The sequence below is a fragment of the Diaphorina citri genome, unplaced genomic scaffold, assembly GCF_000475195.1.
Source record: "Diaphorina citri unplaced genomic scaffold, Diaci psyllid genome assembly version 1.1 scaffold824, whole genome shotgun sequence".
In the NCBI taxonomy this organism is placed as follows: domain Eukaryota; kingdom Metazoa; phylum Arthropoda; class Insecta; order Hemiptera; family Psyllidae; genus Diaphorina; species Diaphorina citri.
Genome location: NW_007378256.1, coordinates 35,185 through 54,179, shown reverse-complemented (window position 1 = coordinate 54,179; position 18,995 = coordinate 35,185). Strand labels below are relative to the sequence as shown.

At 38.8% G+C, this 18,995-nt stretch overlaps 2 protein-coding genes across 3 annotated transcripts; one reads left to right on the top strand and one right to left on the bottom strand.

Annotated features, from left to right (window-relative positions):
- The first annotated feature begins 1,105 nt into the window (after nucleotides 1-1,105).
- On the top strand, nucleotides 1,106-7,959 carry LOC103512332 (carboxylesterase 1E). The gene is made up of 14 exons (XM_026825838.1): nucleotides 1,106-1,230; nucleotides 1,784-2,006; nucleotides 2,232-2,311; nucleotides 2,508-2,654; nucleotides 2,709-2,846; nucleotides 3,578-3,737; nucleotides 3,990-4,175; nucleotides 4,418-4,611; nucleotides 4,919-5,126; nucleotides 5,556-5,648; nucleotides 6,093-6,214; nucleotides 6,403-6,574; nucleotides 6,790-6,934; nucleotides 7,070-7,959. Exons 1-14 carry the CDS (start codon nucleotides 1,216-1,218, stop codon nucleotides 7,665-7,667), a joined length of 2,481 nt encoding a protein of 826 aa, XP_026681639.1. The 5' UTR covers nucleotides 1,106-1,215; the 3' UTR covers nucleotides 7,668-7,959.
- Nucleotides 7,948-14,988, bottom strand: LOC103512336 (rRNA methyltransferase 2, mitochondrial). Of its 2 annotated transcripts, none has more exons than XM_017445364.2 (5): nucleotides 14,756-14,988; nucleotides 14,573-14,643; nucleotides 13,809-13,948; nucleotides 13,332-13,569; nucleotides 7,948-8,372 (listed from the first exon to the last, which is right to left on the bottom strand). In XM_017445364.2, exons 1-5 carry the CDS (start codon nucleotides 14,846-14,848, stop codon nucleotides 8,129-8,131), a joined length of 786 nt encoding a protein of 261 aa, XP_017300853.1. In that variant the 5' UTR covers nucleotides 14,849-14,988; the 3' UTR covers nucleotides 7,948-8,128. The 2 variants fall into 2 exon arrangements, with proteins under 2 accessions (XP_017300853.1, XP_008475320.1); XM_008477098.3 differs by having other exon boundaries at nucleotides 14,573-14,754; nucleotides 14,864-14,988.
- Nucleotides 14,989-18,995: the final 4,007 nt, after the last annotated feature.

Below are 18,995 nucleotides of genomic sequence, written 5' to 3'. Positions count from 1 at the left end.
AAGAAAATGAGATAAAAAGAAGTTAGGGCAGACTAAGGAGAACCATGAGGAAGCGATAGGTAGCGGGAATGCGGGATGCAATCAGGGAACCCGTAGGTTCAGTTTTTAAGAAAATGGTCTGGGCCGCAACTCGTGCGCACCTGATTATGATAATTGCAACTTCACTTCTGAATGGGCATTGATGAGGAGTCCATTAGTGCGATCTTAGCCAACACTGTAGACTGTTCCTGTGCGGAGACGTTTGTTTTTCAACTTTAATTCTCACGCAGTGATATCTTCCAGGTAACCAAGAAAATGAGATAAAAAGAAGTTAGGGCAGACTAAGGAGAACCATGAGGAAGCGATGGGTAGCGGGAATGCGGGATGCAATCAGGGAACCCGTAGGTTCCATTCTCACGCAGTGATATCTTCCAGGTAACCAAGAAAATGAGATAAAAAGAAGTTAGGGCAGACTAAGGAGAACCATGAGGAAGCGATAGGTAGCGGGAATGCGGGATGCAATCAGGGAACCCGTAGGTTCCTCAGTTAAGAAAATGGTCTGGGCCGCAACTCGTGCGCACCTGATTATGATAATTGCAACTTCACTTCTGAATGGGTATTGATGAGGAGTCCATTAGTGCGATCTTAGCCAACACTGTAGACTGTTCCTGTGCGGAGACGTTTGTTTTTCAACTTTATTTGATAACGATGGTTGTGTTGATTTGAAGTTTACTAATATTTTTCGATAAACATAGACACACAGGGCGTGTTTTCGGCAGCTAACTTGGTTCTAGACCATGACTACGTTAAAGGTAAGGGAAATGCAAAGGGAAAACCCCATCTGTGGATTGCTTCAAAAGATCATCATCAAATGTTTGAAAGAAGTGCATCTAAAATATTGAACACAGAGGAAGTATACAAAAACAGGGAAAAAAGTGACATTGATATGGGCTGATTCCTCCTTAGTATAGAGGTATAGACAAAATTTAGTACAGTCACTCAAATTTTAGAGGAATGAAAGTACAATGGTTCTTCAGTCTTAGGGAGGTTCTACATTTTTTACTGTACATATTATTGTTAAAAATAAAGTAAACTATTTCCATTAAATCTTTTTCCTCAGTGGCGCTTTCAACTTTATTTGATAACGATGGTTGTGTTGATTTGAAGTTTACTAATATTTTTCGATAAACATAGACACACAGGGCGTGTTTTCGGGAGCTAACTTGGTTCTAGACCATGACTACGTTAAAGGTAAGGGAAATGCAGAGGGAAAACCCCATCTATGGATTGCTTCAAAAGATCATCATCAAATGTTTGAAAGAAGTGCATCTAAAATATTGAACACAGAGGAAGTATACAAAAACAGGCAAAAAAGTGACATTGATATGGGTTGATTCCTCCTTAGTATAGAGGTATAGACAAAATTTAGTACAGTCACTCAAATTTTAGAGGAATAAAAGTACAATGGTTCTTCAGTCTTAGAGAGGTTCTACATTTATTACTGTACATATTATTGTTAAAAATTCTGTGGATTGCTTCAAAAGATCATCATCAAATGTTTGAAAGAAGTGCATCTAAAATATTGAACACAGAGGAAGTATACAAAAACAGGGAAAAAAGTGACATTGATATGGGCTGATTCCTCCTTAGTATAGAGGTATAGACAAAATTTAGTACAGTCACTCAAATTTTAGAGGAGTGAAAGTACAATGGTTCTTCAGTCTTAGGGAGGTTCTACATTTTTTACTGTACATATTATTGTTAAAAAAAAAGTAAACTATTTCCATTAAATCTTTTTCCTCAGTGGCGCCTCCCCAGTGCGCTAGGGGGCTTCCTTGTTCTCGCCCTCCTCTACACCCCTACCGCCTCCCTCTCTCGTCAGAAGCGTATCGTAGGGGGGCACCCGGCCGATCCACCCCCTGACGCTAATCTGAATGATGTGGCCGATACTCCAGATGCCTGGGGAGTGATTGTGGATAAGCCAGTGGTGTTTGTGGACGATGATGTGCAGTCCGCGAGAATATTTGGCGCTTCGGACCCCTTCATTTGACCTTTAGTTCCCCCGGAATCTATATCAAAGGGGGACTAGGTAAAATGTTCCCCCACCACTCAGCACGTAGGTATTTAGGTAATCACAGCTGTTCCGTTAGTAATTAACTAATTACTAATCAATATTGGATGATTAGCTCCGTGTTCGTAGGTTACCTATACGGATATGGTAATTTGGCATCTCCAATATTTTCCAGTGAGAGGCGCTTCGGAGGGAAACAAGTACTATGCGTTCCGAGGCATACCGTATGCTGAGCCGCCACTCAACGAGTTTAGATTTCAGGTAAGTTTTAATGGAGGTTTAGAATTTAAGGGCATAATTTTAAGAGGTTCACTGAGTTGTGGATTTTTTGTACAACTCATTTGGGATTGAAGTTGTAGGTATTAAGCATTTACCTTCTTCAAGGACCGGTACAAAATTTAAAGTCAGTGGCCATTTGGGGTTATTAATACCAACATTTATTATGTATTTTTTTCAGCGTCCCAAAAGAAGATACTTGGACGGCGATATCCATGCTGTGAAAAACGGTAATCCTTGCCTTCAGCCGTCACCGAATGATCCCAAAAAAGTTGTAGGAGATGAAGACTGCCTTACACTCAACGTTTATACACCAAAGGTAACATACTGTAAATTATCGAGGGAAAGTAATTGAACAACATTTATTATGTATTTTTTTCAGCGTCCCAAAAGAAGATACTTGGACGGCGATATCCATGCTGTGAAAAACGGTAATCCTTGCCTTCAGCCGTCACCGAATGATCCCAAAAAAGTTGTAGGAGATGAAGACTGCCTTACACTCAACGTTTATACACCAAAGGTAACATACTGTAAATTATCGAGGGAAAGTAATTGAATGATTGATGTTCTATTATTATGTTAAGGCGGTCTCTTCTTGATCCCTTGTGTGTCGCGTCCATTTTAGTTTAGGACTATTGCACTGTTAATGTTAACATGCATAACTTGGATATCTCTTAATGTTCTAACTCGAAAATTTGAAATTTAGACAAATTTTGATGAAATTGGACACTATTATTATGTTAAGGCGGTCTCTTCTTGATCCCTTGTGTGTCGCGTCCATTTTAGTTTAGGACTATTGCACTGTTAATGTTAACATACATAACTTGGATATCTCTTAATGTTCTAACTCGAAAATTTGAAATTTAGACAAACTTTGATGAAATTGGACAAGCTCTTCAAGAACATTGATATGGCAAAAGGCAGTGAACACAAATTATTTATATTTCGAAGGAATATCTACATACATTTTTACATTTTCCGTGTCTTGATCCCTTGTGTGTCGCGTCCATTTTAGTTTAGGACTATTGCACTGTTAATGTTAACATGCATAACTTGGATATCTCTTAATGTTATAACTCGAAAATTTGAAATTTAGACAAATTTTTGATGAAATTGGACAAGCTCTTCAAGAACATTGATATGACAAAAGGCAGTGAACACAAATTATTTATACGTCGAAGGAATATCTACATACATTTTTACATTTTCCGTGCACTAAACATTTAAATTTGATTAAAATGTATTTTCCAGATCCCTACCCAAAACGATCCTAATCCAGAACTATTGCCTGTAATATTCTGGATCCATGGAGGCGGATACAGGAGGGGTTCAGGTCTTCAGTACGATCCTAATGATTTGGTTATGAAGAATACGGTCGTCGTTACTGTACAATACAGACTGGGATCTTTAGGTAAGTGCCTTTAACACTTTCACTAGATTTGTGCCTATAACGGACGATTTCAAATTCCAAATATTCCTAACAAACAGATGATGAAATTTTATTGGATAATCATTAATCAACAACTGTTTCTCTATCTCTCCGATAAAGATTATTTGCAAAACTCTTTCTCTATTTATTTCTCCTATGAAATTCCTTGCATAACTTTTTTTTTCATTTCTCTAATGATCCCTTGGATAACTCTTTCTCCTCCAATGATTCCAGGTTTCCTCTCCTCCAAGCAGAAGGATCTCCCAGGTAATGTGGGTCTCTTGGACATCGCATCTGCTTTACACTGGACGCGACATTATATCCAGAACTTCGGAGGAGATCCCAACAAGATCACCACGGCCGGTCAAGGTTCGGGTGCGAGTGCTGCTATGCTGTTGTCCCTATCCAAACTCACTTCCAGTAAGTTGATCCAGAATCAAGCTATAATAGGTACAGTCTGTTTTTTTGTAACTTTGAATGCAACGTTGCCAAAACTGAAATTGTTTTTCAGATGTGCAAGTCGATCTTTTTTTTTGTCAATTTTCATTGGGGCCATTCTCGGCAAACTTGTTCGTCTACAACTCTGGAGCTTCATTTGACCCTTTGAGGCTCATCCGGAAAAAAGGTGCAATGTTAAGAATTTTCTAATCCTCAATTTCCAGGCTGGGTTCAAGGGATCGTTGCCATGAGTGGATCTGCCCTGTCTTCGTTCGCCGTCGACTATCGTCCTGAGGAATCCTACAAAAATGTAACCAGGAAGTCTACCGTATGCAGTGACATGACTGGGGTAGAACTGGTCAAATGTCTACAGGAGTTAAGTCCTGAGGAGATAGTACTCTCTGATACAGATATAGAGGTAGGAGTTCAACTGATTTCAAATTAATTTGAATTATGAAATTTAAAATCCACGGTTCACGTAAGCAATGGGTCTACAACCAAATCCTACAGCCTCATGTTGCTTTCAGATTAGTACATTCTTGTATGTTTTTCATGCATCTGTGTTTGTACAAAAGCCCTAAGTAGCTAAGTACCCAAGACTTTTCCGTATCCACATCCACACTTACTTATTTTTTTTCTATCCGACATGTTCCCGAACAAGTTATCTGTAAGTAAACTTCGCGAACAAAACATATTATTCCATTCTATTGATGAATCCTCCACAGTCCAGCAACATTCAGAACGGAGGTTTTGTCAGCGGTTTGGCTGAGCTGTTGACACCTGGACCTGTAGTAGAGGGAGAAGACGATGAGTGGTTCCTACCTAACCTCCTCGAGAACTCTGCCATGGATCTGATAACCTCGACCAACAAGACGGACAAGATTCCCATGCTAACCGGAGTCACCAAACAGGAGACCGGCACCGGAGTTAAAGGTACGCGGGATAGATTCTCTCGATCTTCTTTAAGGCGTATGTAATGAAATGGTTAGTGTGGCAAATGTTTGACCCAAACTTCACTAAGAGAACTCTGCCATGGATCTGATAACCTCGACCAACAAGACGGACAAGATTCCCATGCTAACCGGAGTCACCAAACAGGAGACCGGCACTGGAGTTAAAGGTACGCGGGATAGATTCTCTCGATCTTCTTTAAGGCGTATGTAATGAAATGGTTAGTGTAGCAAATGTTTGCCCCAAACTTCACTAAAGACCATGCTTTTCAAGTCAACTTATCTACGAGTCAACGTCATACGAGTTATCTCTTATCTCGTCAAATTATCTCGTGTAGCTCCTAGGTAGTTAGTATCATTCCAGTTATTCAATGACATCGAATTATTTTTTAGGACTTCCTTTCGTTTACAGGTGGTTTTAGAATGGACATTGTTGGACTTTTGAGCAACACTACCAACTTTCTAACAGATGGGTTGCCGAACAAACTGCTCCATGCGAACAAAGGTAAGTTACTCCAGTGAAAAAGAGTAAAAGTTTAGTCCAGGATTACAAGTTTTCAAATTGTTGACACAACATAGGTAAGTAGTGTAAGTACACAGAAAAATTACAGATGCGTGTAGACCAACATAACAAAGGTAAGTTACTCCAGTGAAAAAGAGTAAAAGTTTAGTCCAGGATTACAAGTTTTCAAATTGTTGACACAACATAGGTAAGTACACAGAAAAATTACAGATGCGTGTAGTCCAACACCAGTATGAAATTAGTATCAGAGGAAATATCTTTTTATGAATGCCCAATAACTCGGGTGTTTATGCAATATGCCATAAAATAAACATGAACTTCCGAGTTCGTCCGGGGTGGAAAGTTATTTTTCCCCCTTTAATGTAGATAGACAATAGGTAGTTAGCTCAAAATAAGGTCAAACTAATGAATTGATTATGTTCTCAGGTTTGCTCAATAATATTCAACTGGGGAATGCACTCAAGAAACTCTTCTCGAACGTGGATTACCTGACCGGAATATCCAAGAGTATTGAGGCAGTGAATTCGGAGCTTGATAAAGTTGTGCAGGTAAACCGATCAGGCCAAATATCTCATGAATCCATTGAGCGCAGGGTCCTTTTCAACGACCGACTCTGCACTCCCTACTTTTCACTAGACGCACAGAACTCACAGAAGAAAAGTCGAACCGTACCGTTCGTCAACCTTTTGCAGTAACGTTAAACCCCTCTTAAATCATACCATTCCTCCCTTTTTAGCTTACAACTGACTCACTCTTCAATCTGCCCATGTTCCTTACATCCAAAGTTTGGTCTCTCACCAGTAAGACATTTGTGTACAGCTTTGAGCATCTTCCTCAGAGATCTACGGCTTCACACTTCCTGACCGGTCTACCCCTTATCAGGGGTAGTGATGAGTTGAAAAAACCCGGTAAGATAGTCATATCGAAAAGTAATTTCTTTAATAAGTTTTATGACGTGACTTGACTTCACCCACCGATTAAGATGGGTGCTGGTCATACATACATCATGGAAGGTAAATCCGGCTTTACATGATGACCCCGCCAATTGACCCCGAAATGAGAAGATAAGAAGTCACGCATTAGTGAATTGAGTCATTGTTTGAACACTGAATCTTCGTTTCAGAAATCAGTCATGGCGAAGATCTCATCTATCTGTTTGATGCAAAATCTCTGGATGGGAACTCTCAAGTTCACAAGATAAGTAACTCGGATGATATGCAAATACGAAACATGTTCACCTCTCTGGTTGCAGAATTTGCACGCTCAGGGTAAGTTTAATCTTTTGATACGATCGGCCTTGTACACTCCTATAAAAAGTTCAGAGCGAAAGAATCGTTGACTCAAAATTTCTGGATGGGATCTCTACTCACAAGAAACTTGACTTCTTTATTTATTATTTTCAGAACACCACAGCTCCCAAATTCCAACGTCAAATGGTCTCCATTTAGCGCTCAGAATAGCGAGTTCCTCGTTCTTTCTAAAACTCCTCGCATGGACAAAGAGTTTCGTCATTGTCAAATGGCACTCTGGGAGGGTCTCGCCGAGGTGCTCCAGTCTCAGAAATGCTCCCTCCTGAACCTGCAGAAACTTCTGGGCACTGAGAAAGGACTGCTGGGTGGATTGACAGGCGTTAACTCAGCAGGAAAACGAGTCGACCTTCTCGGAGGTTTAACAGGAGGTGAAAACAACCTGGTGGGGGGTCTCACGGGTGGGCTGACAGGTGGTAACGGAGGTTTGTTGAATCTAGGAGGAAAACCTCCCCAACAACAAGGGGGAGGTAATGGAGGTTTATTGAATCTCGGAGGTCAGCAACCTCCCAAGCAACAAGGGGGAAACATGCAACGACCTCCTGTGCAAAACCAAGGACTCTTGGGCACAGGACTCTTAGGAGGAGGACTCAAATCAGCACAGGATCAACCCGAGGGAACCAACAATCAAGTTGGCTCAGGAAACTTTGGTAATCCTGGGCCGACCAAACCCAAATTACTGGGAATACTTTAAGAAAAGAAAACTGTCCTGGGCAGTGGTAGATTACTGGGTAGTTCTTTAGGATAAGGAAACTGCCAGTGCCGATGCCGCAGCGCGGTGATGGAAAGTACAAACAAATTAAATCTCTTTGAACATATTTGATTAGGGCATGAAAGAATTGTCAAAGAACAAATACCTAACTGCAGTATAATACAATTACTCAAGTATACCTAATTATATTTATTTCAAAATACATTTGTCTTAAAACCCTATTTACCTATAATAAAATCAAATTGAAACAAAACAATGAATATCATTATACCTATGAATTGAGTTTTATTATGTACAGTTTACAGATCACAATGTTTGGTTTAGTATCGGTATTAAGAGGTCTACTTCTTTGAGTCTGAAAACCACTTGAAGTTGGAGTTTTTCGTAAACAGTTTCCTAACCTTGACTGGACCTGATAGGAACATTTTAGCCTCCATTTGCTTTCACGAAGGATCTACAGGTGGGACATCAGTGGGAACTGACTTTTGACTAGAACTGGATTTCAAACCCTTGAATCCGCGACCCAGTAAGAATAGTTCAGCAGAGTGGGAACGACTGGAGGGCGGCTTGAGGATTTTCACCTGAGAGTAGAAACGAGTTATGCTCTCCTCAAGTTGAGGACGATTGCGTCCGTCCCAAATTTTGATTAGGCAGTCTGCTCCCGGCTTAGAATAGGTTACTGCAAACCTGTGGGATAAAGGGAGATAATATATAGTATATTGAATATCCGTTTTGAACTCCATGCCTCTTTTAAAATGTACTTATTGAAATCCCAGCGATTTAGTGAGGTATTGAAGGCCTGATACAACTTTAGCAGGAGATTTCACTAACGCGAGATTTTTTCTACAACTTTAGCAAATGGTTGATAATTTACTATTTGGTTAACATTGTGGTGATGAGATGGGACGCAGAGGTTTCTCCTTCTCCCTGGTGATGACGATGGCATGGCCCACCTTTCTTTTTGTATTCTACAAGAGATGCGTATAAAAGCATCATGGCGGGTTTCATCAATGATCAATCGGACATTTCACGAACAGGAAATTTTTAAGGAATGCTTTTGTTTTAGCCATTTAATAGATAGGTCTAGATTTCAAACTATTAAATGCGTCTTTAAATCATTTAACTCCTCTAATTCAATGTAGAATTAAATTTAAATTTAACTACATATTAAAAATTGTCAACATACCAAAATAAGAATCAACTATGCCGATTGCCGACAGCTGTGTCAGAATATGCACTCGCCAAAGGTGACAACAGAATTATAGGAAAACAAGAAAAAGAAGATTTTGACAGAACAAAAGAGTGAATTTATTTATTATTCATCAACAAGAAAGAAAACACATGTGAGTCACAAAAAGTAAAAAGGACAGAATCGTGTTTTAGGATCATAATCACTGTGGAGTACATTATGTTATATGATCACTACTTCCTGCCTGGAGCTGGAGGTACAGTAGTACCATTGCCTGCTGGAGTAGTGCCGTTTACAGCTGGAGTAGTACCGTTTACAGCTGGAGTAGTATTGTTTGCTGGAGCGACTGGAAAAGGAAGACAAACATGATCAAAATTATATCATAAAATCAAATACATATTATATGAATTTTTGTAGCGGACCAGTTCGGTTTTAGGCATGAAAAAGGTACTCGGGAAGCCATTCTAGCATTGAGAATTGTCGCAGAGGAAAGTTTAAGAGTGAAAAAGTCGCTATACATAGCTTTCGTTGACTTACAGAAAGCTTTTGATAACGTGATTTGGAACATGCTGTTTAAAATCCTGAAAGAAATTGGAATTGGAATCAAAGACAGGAAAATCATATACAACCTTTATAAAAACCAAGGTGCCAGCATAGAAATAAACAATGTATGCAAGTTAGCTACTATCAAGAAGGGTGTCAGACAAGGATGTTGTATATCTCCTCATTTCTTTAACATCTATATAGAGGAAGCCATCAAGAAATGCAAAGAATATTGTACAGGGATTGTATTGAATGAGACAAGAGTTCAGATGCTCAGGTTTGCGGATGATATTGCTGTGCTAGCCCCTGACGAATTCAATTTACAACGCATATTAGAATGCATGAATGACATATTTGAAGAATTCAACATGAAGATAAACATGCACAAAACTGAAATTCTGGTCTGCTCCAACCTACAGGAGGAAGTAAACATCTTTGTTGACAAAATGCCGATTAAACAGTCTAAGGCCTTCAAGTACCTTGGAAGCACTATTACTGAAGATGCTCTAGTATTAGTGATATCAAACAGCGGCTAGCACAAGCAAAGTCTCTGCTACGCTCCAACACATTGATCTCCATCTCAGGAAACAGCTGATTAAAACTTTGGTCTGGAGTGTTGCTCTTTATGGATCCGAGACATGGGTGATTGGAGAGAGAGAAAGGAAGCGGATAGAAGCGTTTGAGATGTGGTGTTGGAGGAAGAGAATGAAAATCAAGTGGACAGAAAGGATGACGAATGAAAGAGTGTTAGAGTTGGTGCAAGAAGAAAGACAAATATGGAGAATGTTGACTGAGAGAAGACACAAGTGGATTGGATATGTATACCGACACAACAATTTCATGGTTTCAATTATTGAAGGGAAGAGAGAGACATCAAGGAAGGGGAAGACCGCGCGCAAGTTACATCAACCAGATAGTGAAATATTCCGGTAGCACTTCATATCCGGAAATGAAGAGGAAGACATCAGATCGAGCAACGTGGCGAGCTATCAACCAATCGGAAGATAGCACTCTCTGACTTACAGTTGAGAAGTTGCGGGTTCGATACTCCCCGGTGTCAACAAATTTCCCTTTTATTTGTGAAGCATTAACAAGTAAGCATATGAATAGTTGATCCCATGGGAATTTTTCACACCGAATCGAATGGTGAAACTTTTAGAACTGTCCGACTTACAGTTGAGAAGTTTAATGTAATAGAAAGTCGTGTGATGTTCACACCAGTGTAGCACCTGCCTTTTATGGCAAGTATCTAGAGAAGAGAATAGACTTCCATTTAGACGTTTTCTAAAACTATTGGTTAGCTGGCCCCATTGCTTAAAAAAAGCTGTGCTAACAGTTCACAGATGGAGTTACATAAATACATATAAATAAGTAGATTGTGTCACATTGTTATTCACATAGGTACTGAAAATGTGTCTGTATGGCTCACAGGCTCGCACATATGGTTAACAGTTCATGGGTGTAAAAATATGACTCACTGTTATCGGTTTTAGGCATGAAAAAGGTACTCGGGAAGCCATTCTAGCATTGAGAATTGTCGCAGAGGAAAGTTTAAGAGTGAAAAAGTCGCTATACATAGCTTTCGTTGACTTACAGAAAGCTTTTGATAACGTGATTTGGAACATGCTGTTTAAAATCCTGAAAGAAATTGGAATTGGAATCAAAGACAGGAAAATCATATACAACCTTTATAAAAACCAAGGTGCCAGCATAGAAATAAACAATGTATGCAAGTTAGCTACTATCAAGAAGGGTGTCAGACAAGGATGTTGTATATCTCCTCATTTCTTTAACATCTATATAGAGGAAGCCATCAAGAAATGCAAAGAATATTGTACAGGGATTGTATTGAATGAGACAATCTCCTCATTTCTTTAACATCTATATAGAGGAAGCCATCAAGAAATGCAAAGAATATTGTACAGGGATTGTATTGAATGAGACAAGAGTTCAGATGCTCAGGTTTGCGGATGATATTGCTGTGCTAGCCCCTGACGAATTCAATTTACAACGCATATTAGAATGCATGAATGACATATTTGAAGAATTCAACATGAAGATAAACATGCACAAAACTGAAATTCTGGTCTGCTCCAACCTACAGGAGGAAGTAAACATCTTTGTTGACAAAATGCCGATTAAACAGTCTAAGGCCTTCAAGTACCTTGGAAGCACTATTACTGAAGATGCTCTAGTATTAGTGATATCAAACAGCGGCTAGCACAAGCAAAGTCTCTGCTACGCTCCAACACATTGATCTCCATCTCAGGAAACAGCTGATTAAAACTTTGGTCTGGAGTGTTGCTCTTTATGGATCCGAGACATGGGTGATTGGAGAGAGAGAAAGGAAGCGGATAGAAGCGTTTGAGATGTGGTGTTGGAGGAAGAGAATGAAAATCAAGTGGACAGAAAGGATGACGAATGAAAGAGTGTTAGAGTTGGTGCAAGAAGAAAGACAAATATGGAGAATGTTGACTGAGAGAAGACACAAGTGGATTGGATATGTATACCGACACAACAATTTCATGGTTTCAATTATTGAAGGGAAGAGAGAGACATCAAGGAAGGGGAAGACCGCGCGCAAGTTACATCAACAAGAGTACTCGGGGTGACATAGGCTACGTAAAATTATCACATTTCATCCTGATTCAAAATGGCGGCGGTTCAAAGTTATGCCTATTATACTGCTCTGTGGGACATGTCAGGGAGTGCGTAGCGTGACCGTGGGTGTGTATGTGTGTAGTGGATGTGTGTGGTGGGTGGATGTGGTGTGATGGATGTGTGGTGTGTGTGTGATGGATGTGTGGTGTGTGTGGTGTGATGTGTGTGTGTGTGATGGAGGTGTGTGTGTGTAGTGGATGTGGTGGTGGGTGTGTGATGGGTGTGGTGTGATGGGATGTGTGTGATGGGTGTGGTGTGTGTGTGGGGGGGTGTATTTGTGTGTGTGTGAGTGTGTGTGGTCCCGTACAAAGGACGGGTCAACCACTAGTTTGATATATAGGTCGACTAGGTTTGGATAAGTCCTTCTATGGGCACAGACCGACAGACAGACGACACCAAAGCGAATACAATAGTCTGTCCCTTGTACCTTTTTCTTGTACTGAAGTCCTTTGATAAATGTATAAATTTGATATCAAAATGTCTTCAATAAATGACCCGCTGTGTCAGCCTATGCCATATGATGACACATACCTACCTCTAAAAGAAAAAGTGTTTTCTACAAGTATATCGCAAACAAAAGTTATTGATTTTCAAAATGTTACATATTAGTGACATTAGTACGTTACACGAAGATCTTTTGCTAATCCCAATCTTACTTATTTAGCTGGTGCTAATCCCAATCTTACTTATTTAGTTGGTGCTAACTCCAATCTTACTTATTTAGCTAGTGCTAACCCCAATCTTACTTATTTAGCTGGTGCTAATCCCAATCTTAATTATTTAGTTGGTGCTAACTCCAATCTTACTTATTTAGCTGGTGCTAATCCCAATCTTACTTGTTTAGCTGGTGCTAATCCCAATCTTACTTATTTGGCTGGTGCTAATCCCAATTTTATTTATGTAGCAGGTGTTAATCCCAATCTTACTTATTTAGTTGGTGCTAACCCCAATCTTATGTCTCTAGTTAGTGCTAACAAAATCTCATTTCTTTAGTTGGTGTTAACCCTAATCTTATTTCCTTAGTTGGCACCAACCCAATCTTATTTATTTACCACCTGGATTAGGTTTTAGGATAACACATAAAGGAGCTGCTGGTATTCCAACTGAGTTTCATTTTTTCTCCTGAATTCTTGGAACCAAAACAGCAGGACATCCTGAAGACTTCAAGCCCCTGAATTGTTAATTTTTGGATAGTGACCAAATAGCCAAGATTCAAACAACTTTGTGTTCCTTTCTCAAACTATTAATCTTACCTGATAACAGCAATGGCTAATTGGGTGATAAGGTCATGATCCATTTCCCTCATACCGGTTGCATTTGGAGCCATGTCACTAAGCACAACATCCAACTTATCATCCTTTAATATTGTTACAAGACGATCCTGTATGTCTGGCTGAGTGAAGTCACATTTGCTGAGTACCACTGCTCCATCAATGGGATAGATGGGTAGCTTGTCTACAGATAGAACTAAGCCTTTGGGCTGTTTTGAATCTGGAATCAAAGCACAAGGGTGAATCAATATTGTCTCCCCTGCCTAAACATGCTTTAGCTGATCAACTTAGACTAGAATTAGAAACTGAACCACATTCACACTGTATTGAATATTGAATGACAGATCAGTCAACTGACCCATCAGCAATTGTTGGTCGATGTGTAGGTACTTCTTGAAAAAAAAAAAAAAAATGGATAAACAAACATCTCTCAATAAATAAATAATCATCCAGGTTTACCATATCCATGACTATTGACCAATTTGACAGCAACTTGACTCCAACTACCAGGGGCAGCACCACAATCCAAAACCTTGAGTCCAGGCCTCAGGAATTTTATTTTAGAGTCAATTTCTAATAACTTGAATGCACTACGACACCTGTAAGAAAGTGGAACATTTGGAAAAAAAATTTTAGATTCCCCTCACCAAGTTTATAAATTGAATTTTAAAGACACATGCCAGCCTAGTTAGCTTAGTTGGTAGTGTGTCTGCCTTGTAAGTGCTAGGCCGCGGGTTTGATTCCCGCCCGTCCAGGCCTCAGGAATTTTATTTTAGAGTCAATTTCTAATAACTTGAATGCACTACGACACCTGTAAGAAAGTGGAACATTTGGAAATTTATTTTTAGATTCCCCTCACCAAGTTTATAAATTGAATTTTAAAGACACATGCCAGCCTAGTTAGCTTAGTTGGTAGTGTGTCTGCCTTGTATATAAGTGCTAGGCCGCGGGTTCGATTCCCGCCTGGGGTGGATTTTATCCTGATGGGGTAATGTTCGTTCTCGGAACGGCTGGCTTTCTCCTATCCTGTCTTTCTTCTCTCTTTGATTTCGGGATTATAAGACCATAGCAGTTACAGTTCCCTCTGTCAAATCTCTTCAAAAAAAAATAAATAAATAAATAAACTTCTCTCTTTGATTTCGGGACGATAAGACCATAGCAGTTACAGTTCCCTCTGTCAAACCTCTTCAAAAAAAAAAAAAATAATAAATAAATAAACTTACCTATAGTTTTCCTTCTTGGCTTTTTGTACATAAGGATCAGCAAACTGTCTTTTAAGCCATAGATGAGAACTGTGATCTTTTCCTTTGGGAACTTCTTTTAGCTTAGGACCAGTTGTACTGATGTTCCTACAGATACAAGTCCATAACAAAGCAGGGGATTTCATTGCAAGATGTACTACATATGTGATCTTTTCCTTTGGGAACTTCTTTTAGCTTAGGACCAGTTGTACTGATGTTCCTACAGATACAAGTCCATAACAAAGCAGGGGAATTCATTGCAAGATGTACTATATATGATGAATGAAATATCACAAAACCATCACAGAAGTGATAAGAACTAAAATTGACAATGGGAGAAAAGCTGCAAAAATTTCTCACTTTTATCAGTCCCAGTTTCACGTGGGTTTGGTTTGGTTTCTTTTTTTATTTAGAAAATTGAAATTTAAATCTCCCGCCACAAAATTTGATTACAAGGAGGTAGGTTGCTTTGGACACCACAAACCTCATTTTTATGAAAAAGTGAAGCCAGCCTAGTTAGCTTGATAATGTTCGTTCTCGGAACGGCTGGCTTTCCTCCTATCCTGTCTTCCTTCTCTCTTCGATTTCGGGACGATAAGACTGAACGGCTGGCTTTCTCCTATCCTGTCTTCCTTCTCTCTTCGATTTCGGGACGATAAGACCATAGCAGTTACAGTTCCTCTGTCAAACCTCTAAAAAAAAAAAAAGTGAAAATGCTACAGAAAATAGTTCGAAACTTCGCAGCTATAAAGGGCGAAAGTTCCCTAGGGTCACTGACTTAAAGCAACATTGCACGTGATTGCTATGAGGATGGGTGACCCTCCGGACTATAGCGTACTGCTGGCTTTAGCGCCCCCACTCAGACTGGGTGACGTTTTGTCCCGAATTTCCGTTTTTGTCCCAGAAAAAATTCGGGACGCGTTTTTTAACTTTAAAATTAGGTACCTCTATACTTCTCTCTACGATTTCGGGACGATAAGACCATAGCAGTTACAGTTCCCTCTGTCAAACCTCTAAAAAAAAAAAAAATAATAATAATAAAAAAGTGAAAATGCTACAGAAAATAGTTCGAAACTTCGCAGCTATAAAGGGCGAAAGTTCCCTAGGCTCACTGACTTAAAGCAACATTGCACGTGGTTGCTATGAGGATGGGTGACCCTCCGGACTATAGCGTGCTGCTGGCTTTAGCGCCCTCACTCAGACTGGGTAAGATAAATGTGAGAAGGGGGGTATGAAGGGTTAAAATCCCGTCACTAAAAACCATGGCAATTTTATTATACATTGACGTTAAATCCCTTGGCCTTCCTAGTTAGCTCGGAGGGTAGCGCGTCTGCCTTCTAAGCGCTAGGTCATTGGTTCGATTCCCGGGGCGAACTTTATCCTTAACAGATAGGGTCCCCTCGTTCTTGGAATGGCTGGATTTCTCTTCAAATCCTATCCTCCATCTCTCTTCGATTCCGGGACGGTGAGACCTCGGAAGTTACCGTTCCCTCCTTTCTTTAGTGTCACCTATGTTAAGCTACGCCGAGCAAGGCCAATAAATGGATGGGTGACTTAAAAGGAATAAAGGGAGAACAGGCTCTAGTCTTGATTTTAAATCATTACATGACAGTAAAATCAAAAATCAAGTCAATAATAATAAACTGAATAGGTATTAAAAAAATTATTTATTAAAATTCGGGACAGTCCCGAATTTCAGGGGGTGTCCCGGCGTCCCGTTCAGTTTTTCATTTTGGGGCGTTTTGTCCCGAATTTCCGTTTTTGTCCCAGAAAAAATTCGGGACGCGTTTTTTAACTTTAAAATTAGGTACCTCTATAAATCAGAATAACTATATGTTTACTTAGGTTTATTCATTTGATGTTTACTTAGGCTTGGATTCTATATTTTGCAATCGAAAGACATACTCAATTTTTATTTTTGCAAACCTCTTTTTTTATTATTGATTTATGTCATAAAATACCTGGAATAGACCAGACAAGGCTAGACTTGGTACCTAGTGTTCTAGATGTTTTTATGTGTACATTATTTTTGTGCGCCCAAAGGGTTTTAAACCACAATCATTCCAACACTATGAAACCGGTATCATGCCTATCCCACAGACAGGGAAAGTAAAGTAAAGGAGATTTTCACATTTTAATATCCTTCCTCACAACTTTAAAGTTCTAAGATTTAGATTTTAGATGATTGAATTAAAAATATTTTACTTTGTACATTAATAGAAATAAATTGGACTTACCTGTTGAAGGGTAATGCAGTAGATTATGATTATGATGGTTCAAGCGTCTGATACCTGCTTCATTCGAACAGGGTACTTATAGGCAGCTGAAGTTAATTAGACGGTAGGCAAAAACCCAAGTGAGTAAATAAAATGGGGTTAATAATGAATTTTCAACTATTATTTGCCCATTACCTCATTATTATACCATTAATGGTGGACCTATCCCACAGACAGGGAAAGTAAAGTAAAGGAGATTTTCACATTTTAATATCCTTCCTCACAACTTTAAAGTTCTAAGAGAAATTTGGGAAAAATACATTTAGCAAGATAAATAAAAAAGTGAAAAGGTGTAAAATGTGAAACTCCAAACAAATAATTGTGAAAAGGTGTAAAATGTGAAACTCCAAACAAATAATTGTGAAAAGGGGAAAAATATATACACAACCACAATCCAGTTGATCAAATCTTACTTATTTAGCTAGTGCTAACCCAATTTTACTTAATTAGCTAGAGCTAACCCAATCTTAAGTCTTTAGATGGTGCTAACCATAAAATGGGGTTAATAATGAATTTTCAACTATTATTTGCCCATTACCTCATTATTATACCATTAATGGTGGAAAAAAAAAAAAAAAATGCACCGTCTGCCTTATTTATACTGGGTGGGCGGAATTTCGTGCTGTTGCGATTTTTTCTGGTCCTTTATTTTTTTCGACTCAATCTTTTGTTTCACAACGGTGTGAAAAAAGTGTCATCTTTCGATTTTCAGTGAAAAGCCCCGTTTTTCGATTTTCAGTGAAAAGCATCTTTCGATTTTCAGTGAAAAGCCCCGTTTTCAACTTCAGATTGTGATCTTTGAAATATTTGATTTTGACTACCTTCGTGTTTTATTAATACAGGGTGGACCAAACATTTTTAGTCGAATAATTCAACAGAAATTCAACTTTGGCATGTCAAATGATATTATTTTCTTCAGCAAAAAAAGACATAGGTACACTATATTTGTTTTTACGTTCACCTTCGGTTTTCGATATTTGCGATGTTGCGAATGTGAGGAATAATGAAAATTAAAATAATAATAACGGCTTTACTTTTGAATTATTACAATAGGTTATGAATCATTCATAATATTTGATCATGAAACTCCTAAAAAAATTGCAAATGGAAGATCAAGGGAACACACATAATGTAGATAAAAATAACACTAAAATAAATAGCGAGACCTAAACCCACCGAAATCTAAAATTAAACCACCATGCAATTGATCAAATAAAAATGTTTTACAATATACAGTTTTTGTAAGGTCAGGACATCCCTGAATATTTTTTGATCGGCTAAGCATGAGAAGCTGAAATTTGGGAGCTGTTTCTACTTTCCTTATTCTATACCTAGGAAGGAAAGTAATGTAATCGGGTCAAATTTTCGATGGTCAGTTTTTCGTGCCAAAACACGTTTTGAGGTCCCTAGAGCCTAAATACAAAGTTTCAGTCATTGGTCCGTGTGTCTGTCTGTAAACAAAATATTTCGAGAACGGTAAGAGCTAAAGACTTGAAATTTCGCATGCAGCTGTCAAATGTGACAAGGATGCGACACGAAACAAGGATTTTGGTTACGATAGGTGCTGCGGTTGGCGGTATTATGACTGCTTTTTGGCGGGTTTCGACCGTTTTTTTTTTTTTTTTTTTTTTTTTTTTTTTTTTTGAAGTTTTCAGTTATACTAACTAAACGGTTAGAGATATTGTAAAAGTTACTCTAGAATAGTCTAGAACATAAAAATAAGCATCATTCAATAGGATAAGGAAAGTCGTGTGATGTTCACACCAGATTTTTAATATTTTGAAATCCCATTTTCTAAGTATTCGTCAATTTTCGAGCGGAGTAAGGGTCAGTCCCAATCCCAAGGAGGGCAACTGAAATCTTAAATGGGAACATTGTGACACACCAAGTAAACAGCATAAAAAATCAAGTCCTTTGGTACATGTTTGAGCTTGATCCGATAAACCAAGGCAGGAGTTATGGCCTATTCAAATTTTTATTTTTTCATGTTTTTAGTCCGTCCTTCCTTTATTAAATTACAATAGTAATAAGAAAAGGTATAGGGACGGACTATTGTATTCGCTTCGGTGTGTGTCTGTCTGGCCCCATAGAAGAACTTATCCAAACCTGGTCGACCTATATATCAAATC